This window comes from Spodoptera frugiperda, chromosome 4 (genome assembly GCF_023101765.2).
Source record: "Spodoptera frugiperda isolate SF20-4 chromosome 4, AGI-APGP_CSIRO_Sfru_2.0, whole genome shotgun sequence".
Classification (NCBI taxonomy): Eukaryota; Metazoa; Arthropoda; class Insecta; order Lepidoptera; family Noctuidae; genus Spodoptera; species Spodoptera frugiperda.
Genome location: NC_064215.1, coordinates 2,100,490 through 2,122,779, shown reverse-complemented (window position 1 = coordinate 2,122,779; position 22,290 = coordinate 2,100,490). Strand labels below are relative to the sequence as shown.

General features: G+C 36.9%; 1 protein-coding gene across 2 annotated transcripts in view; it reads left to right on the top strand.

The window, feature by feature from the left end:
* LOC118272455 (uncharacterized) overlaps positions 1–22,290 on the top strand; it is an 81,875-nt gene that overhangs the window by 55,631 nt on the left and 3,954 nt on the right. Inside the window, exons 2-4 of one of the 2 annotated variants that reach the window (XM_050693402.1) lie at positions 5,303–5,336; positions 15,149–15,445; positions 17,124–17,266. In XM_050693402.1, the coding sequence (XP_050549359.1) occupies positions 15,293–15,445; positions 17,124–17,266 (296 nt within the window). In that variant the 5' untranslated portion in view covers positions 5,303–5,336; positions 15,149–15,292. The remainder of the gene's footprint in view (positions 1–5,302; positions 5,337–15,148; positions 15,446–17,123; positions 17,267–22,290) is intronic. The other variant, XM_050693403.1, reaches the window with a different exon arrangement.

Here is a 22,290-nt window from a genome sequence, read left to right as displayed (position 1 = left end):
ATTCTTTACCCAAAACTAAATCTTCTATAAATAGTTGCTGTTAGTTAGTCTCGCTAAAACTCGAGAACAGCTGGACTGATTTGGCAAAATTTGCTCTCGAATTATCTGTGGAAGTCCAGGGAAGGTCTAAAAGGTGAGATTTTTTTAAGGCGATACGAAGTTTGCCGGGTCAAGTAATCTGATATAATATCCTTAGCATCCCACCTCTAGTGGAGCAGCCGTGGCGCCTATATCAATTACAACACGATACAGAAACTAGATACCTGTAATAAATCTAGATCTAAATACTTAGCACGTTGAATTATTATGTAAAGTACTTGTGTAGGTAGTGCTAGACTTGATCTAGTCTTAAATAATACTGTCATAGTTGCTCTTGGACAGATTTTTATTAAGTATGCTTTATTCACCAAAGGTAGTAATGTTTTTTTTTTATGGTATACGCCGGTGAACGAGCAGACAGATCATCTGATGGCAAGCAATCGTTGCCTGCCTTTTGGGGATTAGGAATTTTGGGACAATGCAAGCGTTGTTTCGATTTTCTATGAAGTTAGGACTTCGATACCACCAGTCTTACTTACAAATCTGTACACTTCAAACTCGACCAGAGTTTGAAGTTAAGCAAAAAAGAAATACGCAACTCTTCATAATTATTTAGTTTTTCATAAAATAAAATAATTCAATAGTACTTTACTTTGCCCATCGTAAGAATTCAATCCATAACGTTTACTTTTTCACAAAATCCTACAATCTAGACACACGGCAGTGTGTCCGCCAAGTTCGAGCAAAAAAACCGACACACCGGCCGTGGGTTATATTACACGAACCATTTCGGGCCAAGTTCGATAGTACTTTACTTTACCCATCGCGAGAATCAAATCCGTAATTTTTAAGGTAACCGCCATAAATATAGTTAACCTCCTTACCTTAACTCCTCAATGAAACCAAAAACAAATTCCATAGCCTCGCATTCCCACGCACTACAACAAAATAACTAACAAACGGTTCGAATAAAAAGTTAAATAAAAAAGTTAAACAACTCGATGGTTATCGTTTGTTCCACTGTTACCTACTTGTACATCTTTAAGTTAAAGGTCACTGTAATAGAAGTTAGTTAGTTTAAACCGTACTTTATAACTTACTGTTAATAATATGTGGTGATAGAAAATGGATTCGTATTGGTTCCAATATTTTTATGGTATAGTGGGCAAACGATCAGACTGGTCACTTGATGGTAAGCGAACAGCGCTCCCCATAGATATCCGCAACACCAGAGAAGTCACAGGTGCATTGCCAGCAATGGAGTACGCTCTTTTCTGGAAAATTTTAATGTAATGCCAATACTTAGCGATCGCCGTGGTTTAGGGCTTAGTTTTACGGTTAAAGCAAATATGGAAGCCCACATTTATTTTCAAAAAAATCTAAATATTAGCACGAGATCGGGTGATCTGTAATAGACTTACTCCACTCCACTCTACCACATAGGACACATAATTGTTAAAATCAAGTGTTGTTACAACTCTCCCTCAGTCTTGATTAAAAGGTTATGATACGAGTATTACGTTATGATACAAATATGACTATGATACAATAAATACCACCAGCAGATGTGTCGACGGATGAGACATCATACTTCAAATTCTTGTTAAAGCTAACACAAGAAAAACGCCTAAGCAGAGATGGCGTAAAATTCCCACATAAAATACATCACATTCAATATACAACTAAGATTTTTTCCCCACCTATCATTCACACAAATCTAACCCCTTTCCCCAAGAGATAGAACTCAAAATTGCCGGCTACACTAGAGATTTATGACGTTTTGTTAATAAGTGCGTCTGCGCAGGTGAATCGTGCAAAAACGCAATGAGATCACCATCGCCGTGTCATTTAGACGTGACATGTACTTCTGAAAGGCTCTCACGTTAGAAGTTAACTTTAGAAGTACCACTATGTCATTTACTTTTTAAATAATAACGGCTTCTGTCTTAAGGTGTGCCACAGAAGTGCCCGACTCATTTCGAGTCAAATCGGGACTCTTAACCATGAGTAAAACGCGCATGAATCAACGTCCTCTCTTGTAATCATATTTTGGCCCGGTAGGACTCAATACTAACCTTACACAATACGTATACGTAATTTAGGCGTAGGCAATATGGATATCATCTAGTTATATCAAAGTTATAAAGATTTTATGGTCCTTATCCCAACCTAACTTTCGTAAACTCACCTGCGTAACGGCACAAAGTCACAAATACGTGACGCACTCAGATCTGAGACTGGCATCACGATCCACGCGCGATACGCTATGATGACAGATAGAGAGAATTGAAGGTTGAATGAGTTGTTACCGGGGAATTATCGCTGATGTGACAACTGGACAGATGGTAGGGGATATCGAAGGTATGTCTGCCTATGGGAATCTGAGATTGTAATGATCGATGAGTTTAAGGCTGCGTGCTCTTGTAAGTACTGGGTTGTTTTTAATAGGCTATTTTAAGCACATTTTTGGCTGGGCAATGGTGCCAGATGTATGTTTTGATCTCTACTCATGACCAATAAATGATCTTCAAATCATTAACGTGGTGTTTAGCATCCTGGAGCTGCGGACTATCTAGCGGGTTTACCGGGGATTCGGCTCAAAGAGTAGGAGACCCGGTTGGTTAGATGGAACGTTGTTTTTAGTCAGTATTGTCTGACACTACCTCTCGCGTCGCCCAAAGTGGGAGAAGCCACTGGATGATTTTCACCCCTTAAAAGAAGTAGGAACAGGGTCATTTTTAGTCAATAAGATTCTGACACTCCCTCTCACCTCGCCCATAAAGCGAAAAGAAATGGATGATTTTCACCCCTTAAAAAAGGTGGTCTTTAGCATTGGGGTCCATAATCCATCCAGGTGAGGTGAGGTTCCTTTATATTCCAACAGTATTACATAATAGGTATAATTAATGCTATCCAAGCAAACAGACTAGTAGAAAATAAATTAAGGACACAGTCCAAGGATAGACTATCGTTAAGAATAAACTTAGATAATAATATGCTTGGTAAGAAAATACTATAATGGCCTCAAAATGGCGGTGTGGTCGTATAATAGGCTCAGAACATTGACATACATATCTAAAGCGACATCAGTTGTCGACCAGCCACGGACATCTTGAGGGTAAACATTATTCTTTTGGAGTGTGGTGCAAAGTGTGAACGAAAGCGGTATAAATATACATTAGTCCACTGGGACCGGTGGCTAAACCATGAGCTGAATACTATCTGTCACTACTTGAATATTCGTCTCAAGGATGATTGTAAGAGCCTCACTAAGAAACTGCACATTTATGACATAAGTACTACTCCTCATAAATCCACACGCTCTAAACTGTCATCAGTCATCTGACCCGGCAATAAGAGATGAAGAATAGGGCAAAGCAACCCCTTTTTTGTTGATTAGGCACATGGTCCAACAGTGAACTATCAGAGACTGTTGGTTGATATTACAAATGATCACCCATCTCTTAATAATATTTCATCGAAATCAGTTTAGTTGTTTTTGACTTACGAAGCGTCAAGACCATTAAAAATATCACGAGAACGCACCGTCAAAAGTTTACAACTTATACCGAACTCCAATATACCAGTTCCTATTAAAACAAACTCTAGGTTTCTGGTATCGGACACTTAATCATAGGTAGTGCTCGATTCAAGTACCTTAGGGCTTCCGCGTGACAGACAGACAGACCGACTCAGGACGACTGTTTGTATTGTAAAATATAAACGAGCACTGAGATTATAATATGTAACTTACAAGCACTAGTAAACTAACAGGAATGGCCGCTATTCACCAGATATGTGACAATTATCAGAGCAAACGTGGTGATTAATGCTCAAACCTAGTCAAATACGAGTTAGAGGCTTTTGGATGTGATGTCATGATTGATTTTTTTAAACGTATTTTCTCCTGTATTATGGGTGCGTTTACAAACATACAAGTTCACGTGCACATGACACCCAGACTCGAAATAACAATTTGTAGATCACACATAAAGATGCTTCGTGCGGGAATCGAACCCGCTACGCGTTTTACGGCAGCCAGTTGCCCGAGTTGCACGGTTGGCGCTGTTAATTTAAATAATCAACTGATACGAATCCCTTTAATACTTAGTGTCGACCCTAACCTATGTAGAATAACAAAGATCGATCATAGACTAGTATTAAGATCAGATGATCTAGATTTTAAGGAATTTGTACTATAACACATTCAATGCAAACGGATGTACACAACGCAGGCATAATTATGTGCGATCCAACCAATCACGGATGAGTATTTAAATGGAATGTTAATGAATATTCTGCAATGTACAGTCAGCACAGTTATTTATTGAAAAAGTCAATACAGAAAGAATTGTTTTTGGTTGACTATTATTCGTTGGTTATCTATTTTGTTGGACCGACCAATGATTACAGAAGTGACTTGAAAATATGTATACATAATTTTGTAAAATAATAATAACTTCTATCCCTATACTAAATCAAACGTATTTTTTACCTGCTTAGTAGTAGCTGTGCTGACTGTACATCGCATTGCGTTAACTAGCATGATGTTGAATGAGAATAAATAGGTATTAGCAATGAGTTTATTTAAAACTCCTAAATTATTATTTTTCTTTTGTTCTACATAATATGCAGAGCCATTCTTAGCCAGAATATTGAAATGTTACTCTTTATTTTTGTTTTTATATTTCCAAAACCAAAAACTTTAACTCTTTTTGAGATCACATACATTAACCTATAAATTGGCGAAAGCGGTAACATAAACAATCGATCTAACTCTTCCGGAAATAACATACTATGTTGTATATTATGTTAATTCAAACTGAAGTATTTAGTGCTTCCTTCTCCAACTCCGATACTATCTGCCATGTTCAATACAAACTTATTGAAACGAGTATCAACGATTTCCGTGATCGGTAAGCTTGACATCGATACAGATAATTATCTTTATCTGGATCCGTAACGAAACTGACTACTCGTTTGAGTACTCTAGGCATTTCCTAATCTGTGGCACGTGGTTGTAAATTGGTTTAATTATGTAAGGAGTTGTAAACTGGGTGCTTCTTGGTGTATTCATGGTATTTGGTCATACCTAAATATTACATCTATCCAGAGATGATTTATCAAGTTTGATTGAACAAGAGTCTTAAACAAACCTAATCTGAAACATTTCATCACTAACGAAACGTGACGAAATGATAATATTTCTTTAAAAAAATTGAAATTTCAGTTTATATTTACAAAATTATGTATTTTGTTACAGGTTCTGTTCTACCAGTCTCACGCCATATTAAAAGGTAAATAACACCATTATACCCAAAAAGAAAAGTTCGGGAAAACAATTTTATAAATACAATATCCAACTTGAAACCTTATATGCAACGTCACACCTTTTATCCCCAAAGAGGAAGGCAGAGGTGCACTTTACGTCATGTAATACCGCTATACAATGTACACTTGTCACCATTTGTGTTATAATACTGCGCACAGTGCTAACTCACTGAAAATTTTCAGAAAAACCAAAAAAAGCCTAGTAATACTTAGCTCAACCCAGGAATCGAACTCGAAACTCCTTGTCCGGCAGTCGCACGTGCGACTACGCCACCAACGAGGTAGAGCAGTAGGACAGCCTACACTACGTTTGCCTAGACGTGATCACATAATCCAAAACATGTCTACTCCAAAGCCACTGAATGAAAAAGCGACCGATTATAGAAATAATTAATTTTGAATTAGGTACATATTATATGATTATATTCTTTTGTATCTACATGGTGGTCCAACACAGACACAAAGCTAAAAGAAAGATCAATAGAAAATCGTTAGTAATGAATGCGTAATGATACAAAGATTTGAATATCATTGTTCATAATATTGAAAAGTTATCTTTAATAAAGAAAGGGGATATGTACCCTTAGTACAAGTTTGTGTTACGTTGTACGTAAACGAAACGAGAGCGCGTTCGGTGCTGATTGGCCGGCGCAAATGACCCATCCAAGAAGGCTGCCGCGGAACGTGTAGCGGTTTCGATTCCCGCAAGGAGAAAATCTTTGTATGATCCACAAATAATTGTTTCGGGTCTGGGTGTCGACGTTTAAAAAAATTTTTTCAATTTGAAAATATCCATGTAATCTGAATTCTTGATAATATAGTGATTGAAACTAATAATTATGCAATTAGGAAATTAATTATCTAACTAACGAAATATTAAGCTAGGTATGTAATTAATTTATTTACCTATTTAAAACTTTATTGCACAAACACTGTGAAATTGGCGGACTTAATGCCATGGGCATTCTTTGACAGTCAACCATTGGGTGGTGCAGAACGATGAAGTTAATTCTTCTTCAGTCTTCAAATTTACAAAATATGTATGTCTCCTTTGGTTTGACTTACATTCCACAAATATTCTTCAATACAAGACCCCCTTTAATCAATCAAAGAACCTTAAACTTATAAAAACAAAACCCTAGATCATCGACAGAAAACAAAAAAGAAAGGAACTCAAGCGCATCACTAGATTGACGTTTCAATTAAAAATCGTTTATTTCTAATTTTAAAATGACGCGTGGAGTCGATACTCTTTTGTTTGGTGGTCGGCACATCACTAGCCCTTTGTGCGAGGTGTTAGTTGTATGTGAAGTAATTATCTACGGAATATTGAGGTACAAAGCGTCGGTTATTTGTTATATTAATTAGTTTGTAATTGTAATTGCATTTAGGTGTTGTGGGTTGATTACCTACTGTGAGTTTTATATGAAAGGTTTGATCTTGTATGTTTCGGTAATTTTAATCGATTTATAACGCAAATAGTGAAAAGTGGGTTTGCTTTGTACAGTGGCATTACTTGCTCCATAGAATCATATAAAAATAAATATCGTCACGCCTGTTATCTCCGAAGTGGTTGGCAGAAGTGCATATTACGATATGTAATGCCGCTATAATTATGTACCTATAATGTACACCCACTTTTCACCATTCGTATTATAAGTCCCCTGTTACAGGGGTTGAGCCTATTGCCATATCCTGGGCACAATTCCAGGCTCCGCGCTACTACTGAATATTTTTCAAAAATCCGAAAGAAGTCCAGTAATACTTTGCCCATCCCAGGAATCGAATCCCTTGTCCGGCAGTCGCACTTACGACCGCTACATTACATAACACCTACATTTATATAATTTTGTAATTTCAACCCAAAAACTGAATGACACAATTTCATCTGCTAATTGCACCTTAACCTCGCACTATAAAATCATACTACAGGACATACTTAAACTTAACTAAATTAAGTAAAAAAAACAAACTTCCGACTCTTGAACCATGTAACTAAGTGTCGGATAGTCACAAGGTCGATTCCAAGCGTGGGAACAAATTACTATTACGTTCTAAATTAACTGGTCCAGCTAACTAGTAGTTAAATGTTGATTTTGCATTATATTTGGTTAAAATTATTCAGTAACTAGACTGTGTAGGTTTTGCCAGTGGGTCGCGTTCTTGTTGGATAGAAGATACCTTATGTGTTGTTTCATACCATAATCTACTCCTGTTCCAAATTACATCCCGATTACTTCAGCCGTTTTAACGTGAAGGAGTAACAAAGAAACATACAAACTTTCACGTTTATTACAAGTCTTTATTTAGTTTCATCTGAAATGTTTTTTTCTTTTTAATTTCGATGTTTATCTTTAATCAAATTGTAAGGTCTTGCTGACCTCTGTGGAAACTCCTGCATATACCCAGATTTAATATCTTGGTTGAGTATTATATTGTTGGAGTTAATTACATAGGACTTAGGACAACGCGAAAAGTCTGTGTAACGTTTCTGGAGAAAAAAATCAAATACTACAATATTTGCCCGATCCGAGTATCGAACCTTCTACTCAACAATCACTCTAAACTTAACTCTTCGAACGAAACAGTTAAGTTTTCTTAATTGAAAAACTAAGCTATAACTTAAAACCGATAGACACCTAAGTTCAACCTCTTAAAGCATCGTCTCATAATAGTAGCGGGTTCGGTTCCGACCCAATTCCGCTACAATCAACCACTCTACGAACACTTTAATGTTCTATTATCGACCTTAAAGTCCAGTAGTTATGGTTGGAATTAGTTTGGAACTTGATTAAAAATAGTTTACAATCTATGTTGCAGTTTGTACAATGTACAATGTGCGCGGGAGCAGGCAGGGTTGGCACGGAGTAGGAACTAGATTTATTTTATTAATTAAAATTAATATTTTTTTACCAGGTCATAAGTTGATATAATTTACACTGACATACATAGATAAAATGAAAATAAAATAAAACTAAGACTAAAATATTTAAAAATGTATATTGTAATAAGAAACATAAATTAAATAATAATATTTGCCACAGACTGCCTCATTGGTCGAGTGGCCGCAAGTGCGACTCGCGACTCAACACGCCTTTTATCCCCGAAGAGATGCAGATTACGACACGTAATGCCGATATGCAATGTAGACACACTTTTCGCCATTCATGTTAAAAGTCCCATGTAATAGGGGGTGAATCACAATTCCAGACTCCGTGTTACTACTGAGAAATTTTCGAGAAACCCAAAAAAACCAGTAATGCTTCGCCCGACCCAGGAATCGAACCCGAGACCCCTTGTCTAGCAGTCGCACTTGCTTATCGACCAACGAAGCAGTAATCAACAGATTTAAAAATGCAAAGTAAACCCAACCTAGAGTATGTCTACTTACCCCATATTACTTCAATACCATCAGAAATATAAACTCAAGTCCACCAAATATATTTTTAAATAGATCACCGATACAAAACCAGGTCCACAGTAACAACCCTAGGTAGCCCGCAGCCGCGGGGCTGTTTATCATTTCGGTCCGTTATCTCAGTGCCTAGGCACGTACCTAGGGTACCTAGGTAGTACCTAGTGTCTATACAGTGCCTAGTGCCTGCAATCCACGGGCCGCTTCACTTGTCTCAGTTTTGCAGGTGGTCAGCTCTTTGAGACCAAAGAGGTCAATGGACGGGAGATACTTTAATGTGTAACTTTTTAATCACACTTATATGTAATACTAGAGAAATTATAAATGTGGAATTTTTTTGTTTGTGTTGGTTTCGATGTTTGTCCGTCAATTACTCTGAAAGTACTGAACGATTTTTTATTAAATTTGGCATACAGATAGGGTATGAGTTGACTTGGGTGATAAGATACTTCTTATTCCACGGAAACGCGGGCGAAGCGTCTGGCGGAAGCTATTGTAATATGTAATCTGGGTGATATAATATATTATACTTATATTTATCGTCTTCTAGTACGCGTCTAGTAGTAAACACATTGAATACTGGAAGATTATTAAAAAATCTTATGGTTACTATGGTTAATAGAAACTGGTGTTTCTATTGAATAAGAACCATCAAATTAATGTTAATGTATCAACATTAACTGTCAAACATACTTTTTAATGGGGGAAAATCTTCCAATGACTTCTCCCGTCTTGGGCGAGGCAAGAGGGAGTGTCAAACTCTTACTGACTAAAAACCATCCCGTTCCTACTCCTGCTTTTCGAGCCAGAGCCCCGGAAAACCCGCTAGGTAGTCCGCAGCTCCGAATAACTGCCAAACATACTATAATATAAAAGACAAAAGCAAAAACAAGGAAATGTAATAACATTAAAAATAATAACAAAACAAGACACTTAGAGAAACTATTTCAAACTACAATAATAATTGAAACAGCACTGTATACCCCATTCTTGGCGAGTTATGGTGGGGCCACACCTTTGAGATAAGTCCATTCTATTTTATCGACTTAAATGTCAGTCGGACAAATGGACAATGAGAAAAAATATCATTAAGTATTAGTAATATAGGGAAAATTATATCCTGTATACTTACTTGGAAATGTTGATTAAGTATTTAAAGTCTTAATTCCTAAGTAGCACTTTGTTTAGTCATGACTTACGACTGTTGAGCAGATCTAATACAGGTGCTAGATTAGAAACCGCAGGCATTTATAGTATTTTTTATACATATTACTTACATATAGAGTAACACGTAAATATTTCCATGTTACTATAAGGTGTGTTCGACTGTACGGTTGACGTTGTGCCTGGGCAACTGGCTGCGCCGCAACGTGTAGCGGGTTCGATTCCCGCACGAAGCAACCCTTTGTGTGATCCACAAATTGTTGTTTCGGGAATTCGGTGTTGTGATGGAGGATAAACCAACAGTACTACACAATTCCAAACTTTAAGATATTCCTTTTAAAGAACCAACTAATTTCGTCCAACCCCAGAATCGAACCCAAAATCCCTTCACACTTCACACTAGACACATCGAAATAATCTAACTAAACAATACACATCATAAAACATGAGGAAACGATATGAACAAGCACTTATCTAAAGCCCGATGTAATGGCGATACCAATTTACATGGGCCCAATTAAAACTTACGACACACCTGCCCTAATAGCTTACTCTAAACATCTAGAACCACCCACGAGCTAACTAAGACCTAAGACTTAGGATCTAACATTCTAAGCCTAACATAATGTAAAATATTTACTTGTAAAACCTTCTCTGTACCTGTGGTTTAAGGTTGAAAGTTGAAATAGTCTAGTGTCTTAAAATTACCTTAAGACCTTTGAAAAACTAAATTTCAAAAACACTTTTAGGTACTAATATTGAGTTTAAGACTATTACTCGTCCAAATTAAAGAAAGAGCATCTCGCGTAGATAAAAGTTTTGTAATATACTTATATTACTATGTAGATTAAATTTATTGTTATATAAATATATTAGGGTTTGTCTCAAAAAAGCCATATTATATCATATTGTAGTATATAGATAAAGCTTATTTATAAATAAATCTCATCTAAATCCACCCAGCAATTTTCCACACCAAACAACACAACACACAAAACTTTCATTCAAAACCCATAGTAAGGTCAAACAATTAGAATTAAACACGAATCATTAATTTAGTTAAGGCAATTGGCACAATTTTATGCTCCCACATTAATCCGTGGCTACTGACAAACGGATTTGCGCAATTCCAAACCCATGCCGACAGTAAGGTGCGGCCTGTGTCTAACGAATTCGGGCTCTGCCACACAACCACTAGTTATGTGCGAATTTAAGTGGGTTGGTTTGTTTAATCACGAATGGATTGTCTAATAGGACTTTTTGTGACGTTAGACATCGCAAATTGACATGTAGGGTATGGTATATATTGGTATGTTTTTTTTTGTGTTGAATAGGTGATTGATTTACGTCAAATCAATAGTGTTTTTTTTTTTGTAGTAGTCATAATGCATTGTAATATTATTTAGATCCGTTTCCTGCGGGAAAAGAAACATAGTGGCAATAATTTATTTAATCTGGTGTGGAATCCAGAAGGGGAGGATTTTTGGGCCTTCGGTAACCTCACACAACGCAAGCGTTGTTTCACGACGGTTTTCCGTGAAGCCGTATCACTCCGGTCGAGCAGGCCCATTTTTCACGCATTTGTTTACCAATTTCTCCCATTTGTAATAATTAGTTTGATTACCAGCCCAAATAAATGCTTTGCTACAAATTATGTAAAACGAAAACACAACCGTTGCTCGTAATTATCAAGTCAATGATATGTTGTAAAACTTTGATCTAATTTTGATTTGACTTTGACAACATAACGACGACAAATCAAATCCTATTTAACATTCTTACACGCGATCTAATCTATTAAATTAAATAAATTCTTCGTAATAGCCTGGGGATTAAAAGGATCCGTTTAATAATGTATTGCAGGAACGAGCTGGGAATCGAACACGTGAACAAGAAGTTTCTATACAAGAACAAACTTTTTATACAAGTTCCTATACAATAAACTTCTTGGTCATGCTAAATATTATCGGGAGCTTCGCCCATGTCCCTGTGGGGTAAAAAGTGGCCTCTGTGTTAGTCCATAATCTGCCGCTATTCCAATTTCATCTCGATCCCTTCAGCCGTTTTGACAGGATTGAGTAACAAACATACATACAAACTCACAAACTTTCGTATTTATAGTAAGATTACTACTAAAACTATTTACCAATAACCTCCTTTCACAAACCGCCTGGAATTAATTACAGTTCTTCCAATTCCTACAAATATATTGAGCTAGGTTACCTAGGAATGCTATTCCTACTGTATTCTAAATTGTAATGCAGTGCTATTCCTTATTAGGTCTTTAGACATTTCAGTTACCCTTGCACCGTGACTAAGTGAATTACTAACGCTAGATAGCTTGAATTATAGTGCTAGGAACTATTTCTGTGAATGCTTAGGTTCGATTACTGTGTTGCAGTAGATTATTATGTGAAGCGTTTAAATTTTATACTATTATATGTGACATTTTTTTTAAACTTTACCCCACATTAGGAATTTCTCCTGTGTCGTGGGTGCGTTTACAAACATACAATTTCACATGCACATGACACCCAGACCCGAAACAACAATTTGTATATCACACAAAGAGTTGCTCCGTGCGGGAATCGAACCCACTACACGTTGCACGGCAGCCAGTTGCCCAGCCACCGCCCACCACGCCAACCGTGCAGTCAAAGTCACATTGGAGTGTTTATATGAAAAGGGTAATAAAAGATGCAGATTATTTTTCTATATCTATAGGTTAAATGAGTAGATTGTTTTTTATATCTTGGTACCTATTGGAAAGAATATAGGCAGAGTCTAGAAACATATTGTAGGTACTTAATTTGCCAAACGTAAACGCGGGATAAGAAGAAGTAGCCTATGTATTATTACAGATCAAAATGTACCTCTGTTGCAAATCAGTTGCCCTGTCTGTATACCAAATTTCATCAAAATCCTTATATTAACGAACAAATATCCAAACAAACAAACAAGCTCTCACATTAATAACATTAGTGTGATAGTTCTAGATTTAAGCACTGTAAATTCACCCCATCCAAGAATAATGGTTGTAATCGCAATATAATTATTCTGATTGGTTTATAACTCTGACCATTTTGATTTGACCTTAGCGTAGAAACTTGTGTAAGAAACGTACTCCATAGCTGGTCGACAGAGCAGACACTACAAGTACGTCCAAAACAATGGTCCGTAGAAAATTTGCACGCAGCGTGGTCTAAGTGATGAGAAATTACTATAAAAGCCTTAAATAATGTTTGTATGTTTATACAAAGTACATTATGTGCCATAATGAGTACCTCTGCCTACACCTTCGGGGATAAAAGGTTTGAGGTTGTTGTATGTTTATTTGTTTGTTACTTTTTCACGTCGAAACGGGTGAAGGGATCGAGATGTGATTGTGAACAGGGATAGATTATGGTTTGGAATAACAAATAGGCTTTTTCTCCCACGGAAGCAGCTGGTAAAATCTAGTATTCAGTCAATAATTTTAAAGTCGTTGAAGATAATATTTTCAAGTACCACCTTATGTTATAAATCCCATATAATAGGGGTTGACAAAATAGTATCATCGTTAGATCAACATTTACGTATTGAATCGAAATCAAATTATTGATACCAAATCATGGTCAATATCATTACCTATGGGTTTAGGATGGTTGTGATTATATGGGATGATTATGATACCGAACGTCAAATTTTAGATCTTAACAATGAACATTGATCAAAAAGTTAATGTTTGCTCCTGGGCTCCAGATGAAAAGTCTGTCAATTCACTGCATAATGTGCAATGAATTGTATTATTCACAAAATTAAATGTTTATTTCGTGTCGTCGTTTAAATTTTAAGATTCCAAATTAATAGATAATTAGTCCCGAAGATACAGGATAATTCTACTTTGGGGACTAACGATACACTTAATGATAACACTAAAATTAAACAAATTGTGTGATATACCTAGTATAAGATAATGCTTGTGAAATCCATTATTTTTATTCTTATTTTTATTTAACTCGCTTCATCCTTTAACTTGCATCGCATTCATTCATAGCAGTAAGAATTCGTGAAATGTTCGCATTGCACCGTTATGAACCACTTCCTCACGCAGCCCCGGCTACCTGCAGCCTTTGACGCTCCACGACTTAAAGATCAGGCGCTATTTATATAGTAGTAGTAGAAAATTTATTTATGTATTATTGGTATTGCGTTCTTTTACTGGGTGAACCGGTACAAAATACTACTTTGATTCGAAGCTGCGGACTACCTAGCGGGTTTACCGGAGTTCTGACAGCACGAGTAGAAATGGAGTGGTTTTTAGTCAATAAGAGTTTGATACTCCCTCTCACCTCGACCAAGGCGGGAGAAGTCATTGGATGATTTTCCCCCCTTAAAAAAATGTCGTGCAATCAATATAATATAAATATGAGCCCCTAGCGTGGCTCGAAAATAGTCGAGTTATCTCATGAAACATAATTGGAGCTACTTCATGTTCGAAACTTAAACTGCTATCTAAAGTTACCAATCAATAAACAAATAAAAAAATAAAAACTCCTAATTGTCTTTGACACGATTTCGATTCCGATTAATATCGATACAAAAAAAAAACATAGAAACAAACAATAACGTCACTCACTTTTTGTCACAAAACAAAATCAGTATAATAGGTAGGCAGGAAACTTTTTTCAATTTCAAAACTACGCACAATACGATTTATAAATCGATAAAAATATAACAAGTAATTTCACAGGTAAATAGTATCGATATGAATCGATACCTGCAATCGTTGCGTCATTAATCGACTAAGATCGGAATTCCATTGTTTCGTGCAATAATAAATTCTAAGTTGCGAACATTTTATTGGATTGTAAACTCTATTTGTAGAATGGTACGACACATAATTGATTGTGTGCACGCAAGTCGTTCAAGGTCGTAAACCTAGTTGAAATTTCGTTACACACTGCTTTATAGAATATTTTGGTGGTTGCAGATGTCGATTCTGGTTTTAATACATATCTTCGTTATTCCAAGCTATTTGTTTCAATGTAATGGGAGTAAGGTTTCTTACATACAATGTACTTGACTTGCACGGTTGGCGTGGTGGCTGCCGTGCAACGTGTCGCCGTTTCAATTCCCGCACGGAACACCTCTTTGTGTGATCCACAAATTGTTGTTTGACAAATAAACAATCTAACATCACCCCTTTCTTTGTTACAGAACGAAAAACACCAAAAAAAAAACAACGAAAAAACGATGAATTAATTCAAAAAAAGAACAGCAAGGAAATGTCACACGCGCATTAAACTGAACCAATCATGCGCATCTTTCTACCATCTTTGACAGTTTGACAAGTGACACAAAATGGCGCATAAAGTGAAGAACAACCATTATGTAGCGACGCACAGGTCGGGGATCGATTCCCCGTCGTCTGGGGGGTACATCCACCGTGCGTCCTCCAGAGAGGAGAATGACAGTCATCGGGCACCTTCGGAACGCACTCTATCTGAATATACGGTGAGTTTTTAATGTTATTTTATTATTAATGCCGTACTAGAGACATTTAATGATTACTTAAACTGCTCCGTGCGTAGAGACATTTAATGATTACTTAAACTCTTTAGTAACAATTTTGTTCCGAAAACAATTGCTTAGTAACTGGCCAGTCTTAAGACTGGGTTAAATAATTATTAAATGACTGTGAGTGCGGCGGTTAAAATATTTTCCTAATAATCTTTTAAAAGAAAATCACGATAAACTGGCACAAAGAGATGAAAGGGATATACGGATAGGACTATACAGTGAAAAATGAAATTATGAATTAGCGCTAGGTATAAAAATCAGTAAATAGGTTACAAAATAGCATTTTTAAATGTCTCAATATTTTTAAAAATAAACTAGATTTTCCTAAGAAGAAGAAACACCGTAAATACTCACAGTCACATTTAAAGTCTTATTTTCCAAAAAAAACCGAAATAATTTGTTTGTGTTTGTGTAATCAGTAGTTAAATACAAAATAATACATGCCAAACTATTTCAAAAATGTTTCAAGTACCGGCTGCAGTGTTTAGAATCGTGCAAATATCTAGTGACGTAAGCAGACATATGCTACAAATTATTTAATACTACTCCCACGCGGTTTCACTCGCTGCTCGGCACCTATTGACCGTAGCGTGATGTTTTACAACCTATAGGTTATAAGCCTTCCTCCATAAATGGACTATAAGGGGTATCCATAAAAATAATTAAGTATTCAATTCGGAGCGTTAGTTCATAGGCCGCATCATCGCTTACCACCAGGCGAGATGGTGGCCAAACGTCGACCTATCAAAGTTTAAAAAAGAACCCCCTGTTCTGCTACTTTTAACTGTAGCGTGATGTTTTATAACTTACAACCTTCCTCGATAAATGGACTATCCAACACAAAAAGAATTATTCAATTCGGACCAGTAGTTCCGGAGATTAGCGCGTCCAAACAAACAAACATTAATAAAGAGTAAAGATAGTAACAGACAGCGTAATATTTATTAGTATTTGACGGCAACATTATACTCGTACGAAAGCAGTTACTATCTATTGACAGACATGATGTACAAAACATGGAATGCTAACTAAATATCTGATTTAAAACTATTTTAGTCGCGACCGCAAGTTGCGGACGATCCGCGATTTCGTGTCAACGGACGCATAAAATAGTATGGGTGATGTAGGTGCGCGTGATTGTAATTAATTTTGGCAATATACTGGAACTATTGACATGTGTTTTATTTATGGATTTTACTATGAATCATACGCGAAATTAGTAACTAAATCTGTGTGACGGTTTTCTTATTAATATCAATAATGTGATGTAACTCAAGAATGTTCTAAAATCGTCGCGAGCGGAACTATAATTGGAAACAAACTTACTTTGTCCAAGACAGACAGACAATCCAAGACAGTTCATGCATACCGATCCGCGGAAGACTTAACGGGTTACCGGGGCTGCAGCTCAAAGAAGAGGAGTAGGAACGGGGTGGTTTTAGTCAGTAAGAGTCTGTCTGATACTGCCTCTCGCCTCACTCATTGGTTGATTTTTCCCCCTTAAAGTTCGTCAAATACTAGTTTGACTAGCCACACTTTATAATGTTTCAGTGATTTGTATAGCGGTGTATTTTACATTAGGCAAGTTATATTATTTGGTTCTTCTTCCCAGACAATGGACGAGAGGACCCGGTCACCATCAGGCGAGCACAGGAACGGCAGACGGCATCAGCACACGAACGGTTCTCCGCGAGCTGACTCCGGCTCCGATGTCTACGTCACCAGTGCAGCGTACCGACCTCCTTCAGAAATCAGGTAAGAAGATTTTTAACCGACTTCCCGAAAAGGAGGAGGTTCTCGTGTAATATTGGTTATTTTACACATTTCTTGTGTGTGTCGTATTTGTTGATGTTTTTCATGGCATCGTATTTATGAAGAACTTGCTGACCGACAAGCTTCGTACCGCCTAAAATCATTTTTTCCCAAAAAACGAAATAAACATTTTAGAAATTACAAAAGTCCTAATAATCAATTCCTATTTTTTTCGCGTAAAGCATGCGTTTAAAAGTTGGCAGCAACTTTAGGAAAATTAACGTCATCATAAGGGCCCCTAAATATGGGCTCGCTGTTATAGCATCGGTAAGACCCGTCTTTGAGGTTTAATAGACAGGACAGATAAAGTAATAGGAATATTTCCCCCATTCTACGGGGCCCCGGCAAGGTACGCTACGATACTGAAATACAGATTCCCATTAACTTCTTTCATACAACACTATTCGGTATGTCATTTCAACACCATGATATCAACAAAATCACGCATAGCAACCACCACCAAATATTTCGGCAACATGGCATGTTTTGAAGCAGTTACCTCATCCATGGTTAATCCATGGTGTTACACTATTATTCCACAGTTCAATGGCTCGTGTAGATACACCGTTACTCTATATGAATCCCGTTAAGTCCTTAAATCTTACTAATTTCGTCCAACGGCTCTCTATACGTGCCCTCTGAAACCTAGTGGGTACAGACGGGCGAAATGTAATCGCGGTTTTCATATTAAAAGAGAATACATATTCCTAATATGTTATAGTTTAGTATTTTTATTGGATAGGGAGGTAAACGAGCAGACGGATAACCTGATGGTACCTATGCTAAGCTACTGTATTATGACGGGGGACCTTCAATATGCGCTTAGCATTTTGGAAAGAAAGACTAGTGAATGAGGGATTTTTAAATCACTAAAATCACCCTAGTGGCCACCTTCAGCACCGATAAGGAGCATTGAGTCCTCTTATTAGACTTGCCCCGGAGCAATGACTGGCACAATGCCTGTTTCGGCACATCCCTAAAACGCCCGTTGACACCTAAAACACCATAAGAGATACATAAAAGCGTTTTAGCGGATTTTGAGGATTCAGAATTAAGGGGTTGGCAGGCTACAACTGTTTTGGAAACAAGACCATATCTATTATAATATGCATAATACCTTTTATGCGCCTTTACATACTTTCCGCTACAAAAAGAAAGGGCTACAAATACCTTCAAAATCTAACCACATATCCCATACACATCGACTCGTCTGCTTACCCCAGGTACTGAACAAAACATTTTCCATTAAACGTTAGGATTGATGGAAAATTGCTCAAAATGCAATTCAACGGTGCATTTATGAGTCACAGATACTGTTCCCTCGATGCAGACGTACTTTGTTGCGTATGCGCACGCATGTTACGTAGTAAGACGCACGCACATTTTCGCTACACTGCGATTGGTTAGCTCAGTTTTTTTTTTAAATAATTGTGTAATATAAGGCACTGTATGGTTTGCTTTCCGAGTGTAAATATTATGTATAATTACCGACTTTAAGTAGTATTCTGTGCTTTGGGTTACTTAGGGTAAAAAAAAAACTGTAAATTCAGATAAATAGAATTCAAACACACAAACGAAATAGCTTTCTAATACAGATATTACTTTCAAATTTAAAAAAAAAGTATAATTAGCTTGCACTGGGTACCTACCTATATAGCTTTTAAGACTTATATAGCTAGCCGAATATACAGAATTTATAACATGACCCACACTCATACAGCTAAAGAGATCAATACCCATATAAACTCCTGCGACCTAACCACAGAACCTACATCCTATATACCTATGTACCGATATCATATTTGCAACAATGTAAGAAGCCTGTATCTACACGAAATGTTCGTTTAATACGAACAAACATACAGTTAGGCTGTAAATCACTGCTCATATAATTCAACGGGGCCCGCTCCGCAGACAGCGCAATGATGTCGCGACACGGGAATCGAACCCAGGCATCTGGGCCACGATTTATTAGCTCCCATGTATTCGCGTCTCAGTTGGATCGAATGCTGTAGGTCGATCATATTCGTGCTTCGCCAGGGATGTACAATAGGGATGACGGGGTATGAAAATTAAATCTGTTGAATTCGTCAGTTAAGTAAAAAAAAATTTAGACACGTATTTTTTTTTCATATATGATAAAAATACTAGGAGTGATATACGTCATTTCTACGTATAAAACATACCTAGAAGAATGCAAATAAGGTTGGAGATTATGGCAAATCAAAGCAAGAGAGTTGAGAGAAGTAGTGTAAGTGTAGATAGAAGAGGTGCATAGTCCAGCAGTAACCTATAAAGAGCTGCTGTGTATTATGTGATTTGAGGTAATGAAATGTATATTCTGTGGATGACGATATCCTCCTATCGCTCACATGGAACTCATAACCTAACTAATATTAAATTGTATTCAACGTCACGCCTTTTCATACCCGAAGGGGTAGGCAGAGGTGAGGTGCACATTACGGCACGTAATGCAGCTATATATCATAACCTTACTGACGAAAATTTATGTTAAACATACCTAACTAATACCTCTCTGCCTACCTCTCCGAGTAATTCAAAGCACCTGTAACCAGCTCCCAATCCCAAGTTCCCAAGACTATAAAAATGATGTCATGACTTTATAAGACTCCTGACAAAAACTCCTAATTCGGTACAGCGAACAAAAAAGGTAATTTATAAGAAGTACCATACTATTATATTAGGCTGTAACGACGGTGGCAGGGTGAGACGAATTCACTATACTTTCTCCTACCTGTCCTTGGTATAGCGTGAAGATACAGGAGTTGTTCAGGGCTGTCGATGTGCATGTATTTCTAATTATTGGGAATAGTGTTTAAAAGTACCTAGTGGACTATAAGTAGCATTAATAGACATAAATTAGGAAGGATATAGCAATAATGGGGGTTGTAAAGCTCACTTTTTACCCGACTGCGCCAGAAGGAGGGTTATGTTTTTACTAGTTTGCAACTGAGACTCTTATACTTAACAGTAGCGTTTGGGCCGCAGTAGGCGATACAATTCTCTTGCGGTAGAAAAGGGTATCAGATTTTTTTAAAACTTTGTAGGACACACTAGGATTTTCTCCTGTGTGGCACCCAGACCCAGAACAATATTAGGTAATATTTTACTCAGTTTGATATCATAATATAATAAAAATTGTAAGTCCATGTTCCTATTCCTTACGTAGACATTTTACGTACAAACTGTTGCTAAAAATACATAATATCTATCTCGACTGTACCAACCCTACAACTTTATAGCGAGGTAGACAGAAGCCCATTGCTCTCTTTCGGTAATTCAATTGCATGACAAACTCCTTTGATGGCCGCCGACCGACGACGGCGTAGCGTTCCCATACATTCTTATACATACTTATTTTATTTTATCTATTTGTTGTGTAGATGAGATCTTTTGTTTCCAATTAAGACGATATTTACTTTTCATTGTATTTTTAAGGGTTATTTAGACTTGAATTAGTTTGTGTTACTAACTTTTGTTATAGGGACATAATAGGGATTATGTTATTAATAGTAATGATAACTTATAAAGAAAGTCGTTTTAATGTTAGTCCTAACAGGATTTACTTTAGATTGGTACTAAGTGCGACTGTTGGGCAAACTTTGATATCGATTCCATGGTTGTATAAATTGTTGTTACGGTTTCTTTGGTATACTAAGTGTGGGAGAGCCATATTTCGGCACGAATGAGCTCTACCGAAGTGATACCACAGCCTCACAGGAAACCGACGTGAAACAAGACTTGTGTTGTGCATGAGTTGAGTCAGGTTACCAAAGCTCCGATTAGGTACCTCCTCTCCAATATTCCTAATCCCCGATTCCCCAACAACCCTTAAATTCCTAACCCCCAAAAGTCTGGCATCGCACTTGTAACGCCTCTGGTGTTTCGGATACCGATGGGCAGCGGCGATCGCTTACCATCTGGTGATCCGTCTGCAACTGCATAAAAAAAATATTTTACACTCCCCGAAACTCGACCTAATCACACTCATCACTCGCTTAACCATCGAGATAAATCAATGTAAGCAACTGTCAAGGAAATGTCACAATCAGAATTTTAAGAAGGGTTTCCCATTAGTCAGGCAAAACATACAACAATCTTCACGCACGCTTCCCCTTTATTGAAAAGTGTGGACAAACTATTGAGCTGTTAACATTCCACCTTTTTATAACCCCCTCATTACGTCAGCAGCTATTTAACTTTTTTTCTTAACCCTTTACTGCTTACTTAAACTTTTTATACCGCTTGACACCTTATCTTTAAAATAAATATTTGATCATCACAGTGACTAAGGACTTTTTGACACATTTTTTGGTCTGGTCAACTTTCTAAACTGTCAATGAATTAACTAGAAACTTTTATAGGAATGTCCAATGGTTTTTTGTTTAGATTTAAAGTTTGTTTTGACAGTAAATGTGATGGGATTAAATTGGTCGTTGTTTAAAATTGTATTCAGCTTTGTTTGTTTAGAAAATGTTGACATTGGTAGAACATAAAGCAATTTTAACATAAGAATTTAAGTCTTTGCATTAAATCCTTTTGTCCTTGAATACTTAATCCTTTTAGCTAATTAATTTGATTGAACATACAACTTAAAAACTACAATAAAGGCTCTGTTCTAACCAATACGTCTTCAAGCACGCTTGTCAGCTTTTTATTTTAACCTTTATTAATATATCCCAATTTTTTCAGTATGTTAGTAGTAAAATGTTTATTATTATAGAACGACACACTTTACATAGTTTAGCCATATTTCAATAATAACAGCTAAAGCCAATATTGCACGCTTCAACAAGTGGTCGTCGTGACATACGTGCGCTTAGATTAAGAGCGAAGCGATGCGCGTGCGCACCGGCTTGATACACACAGCGCTGTGGAACTAATGTCGCTGTCACGTATTGAGCTGTTTGCCCTAATCGCTGTTATAATAAGAAATAATACGATGA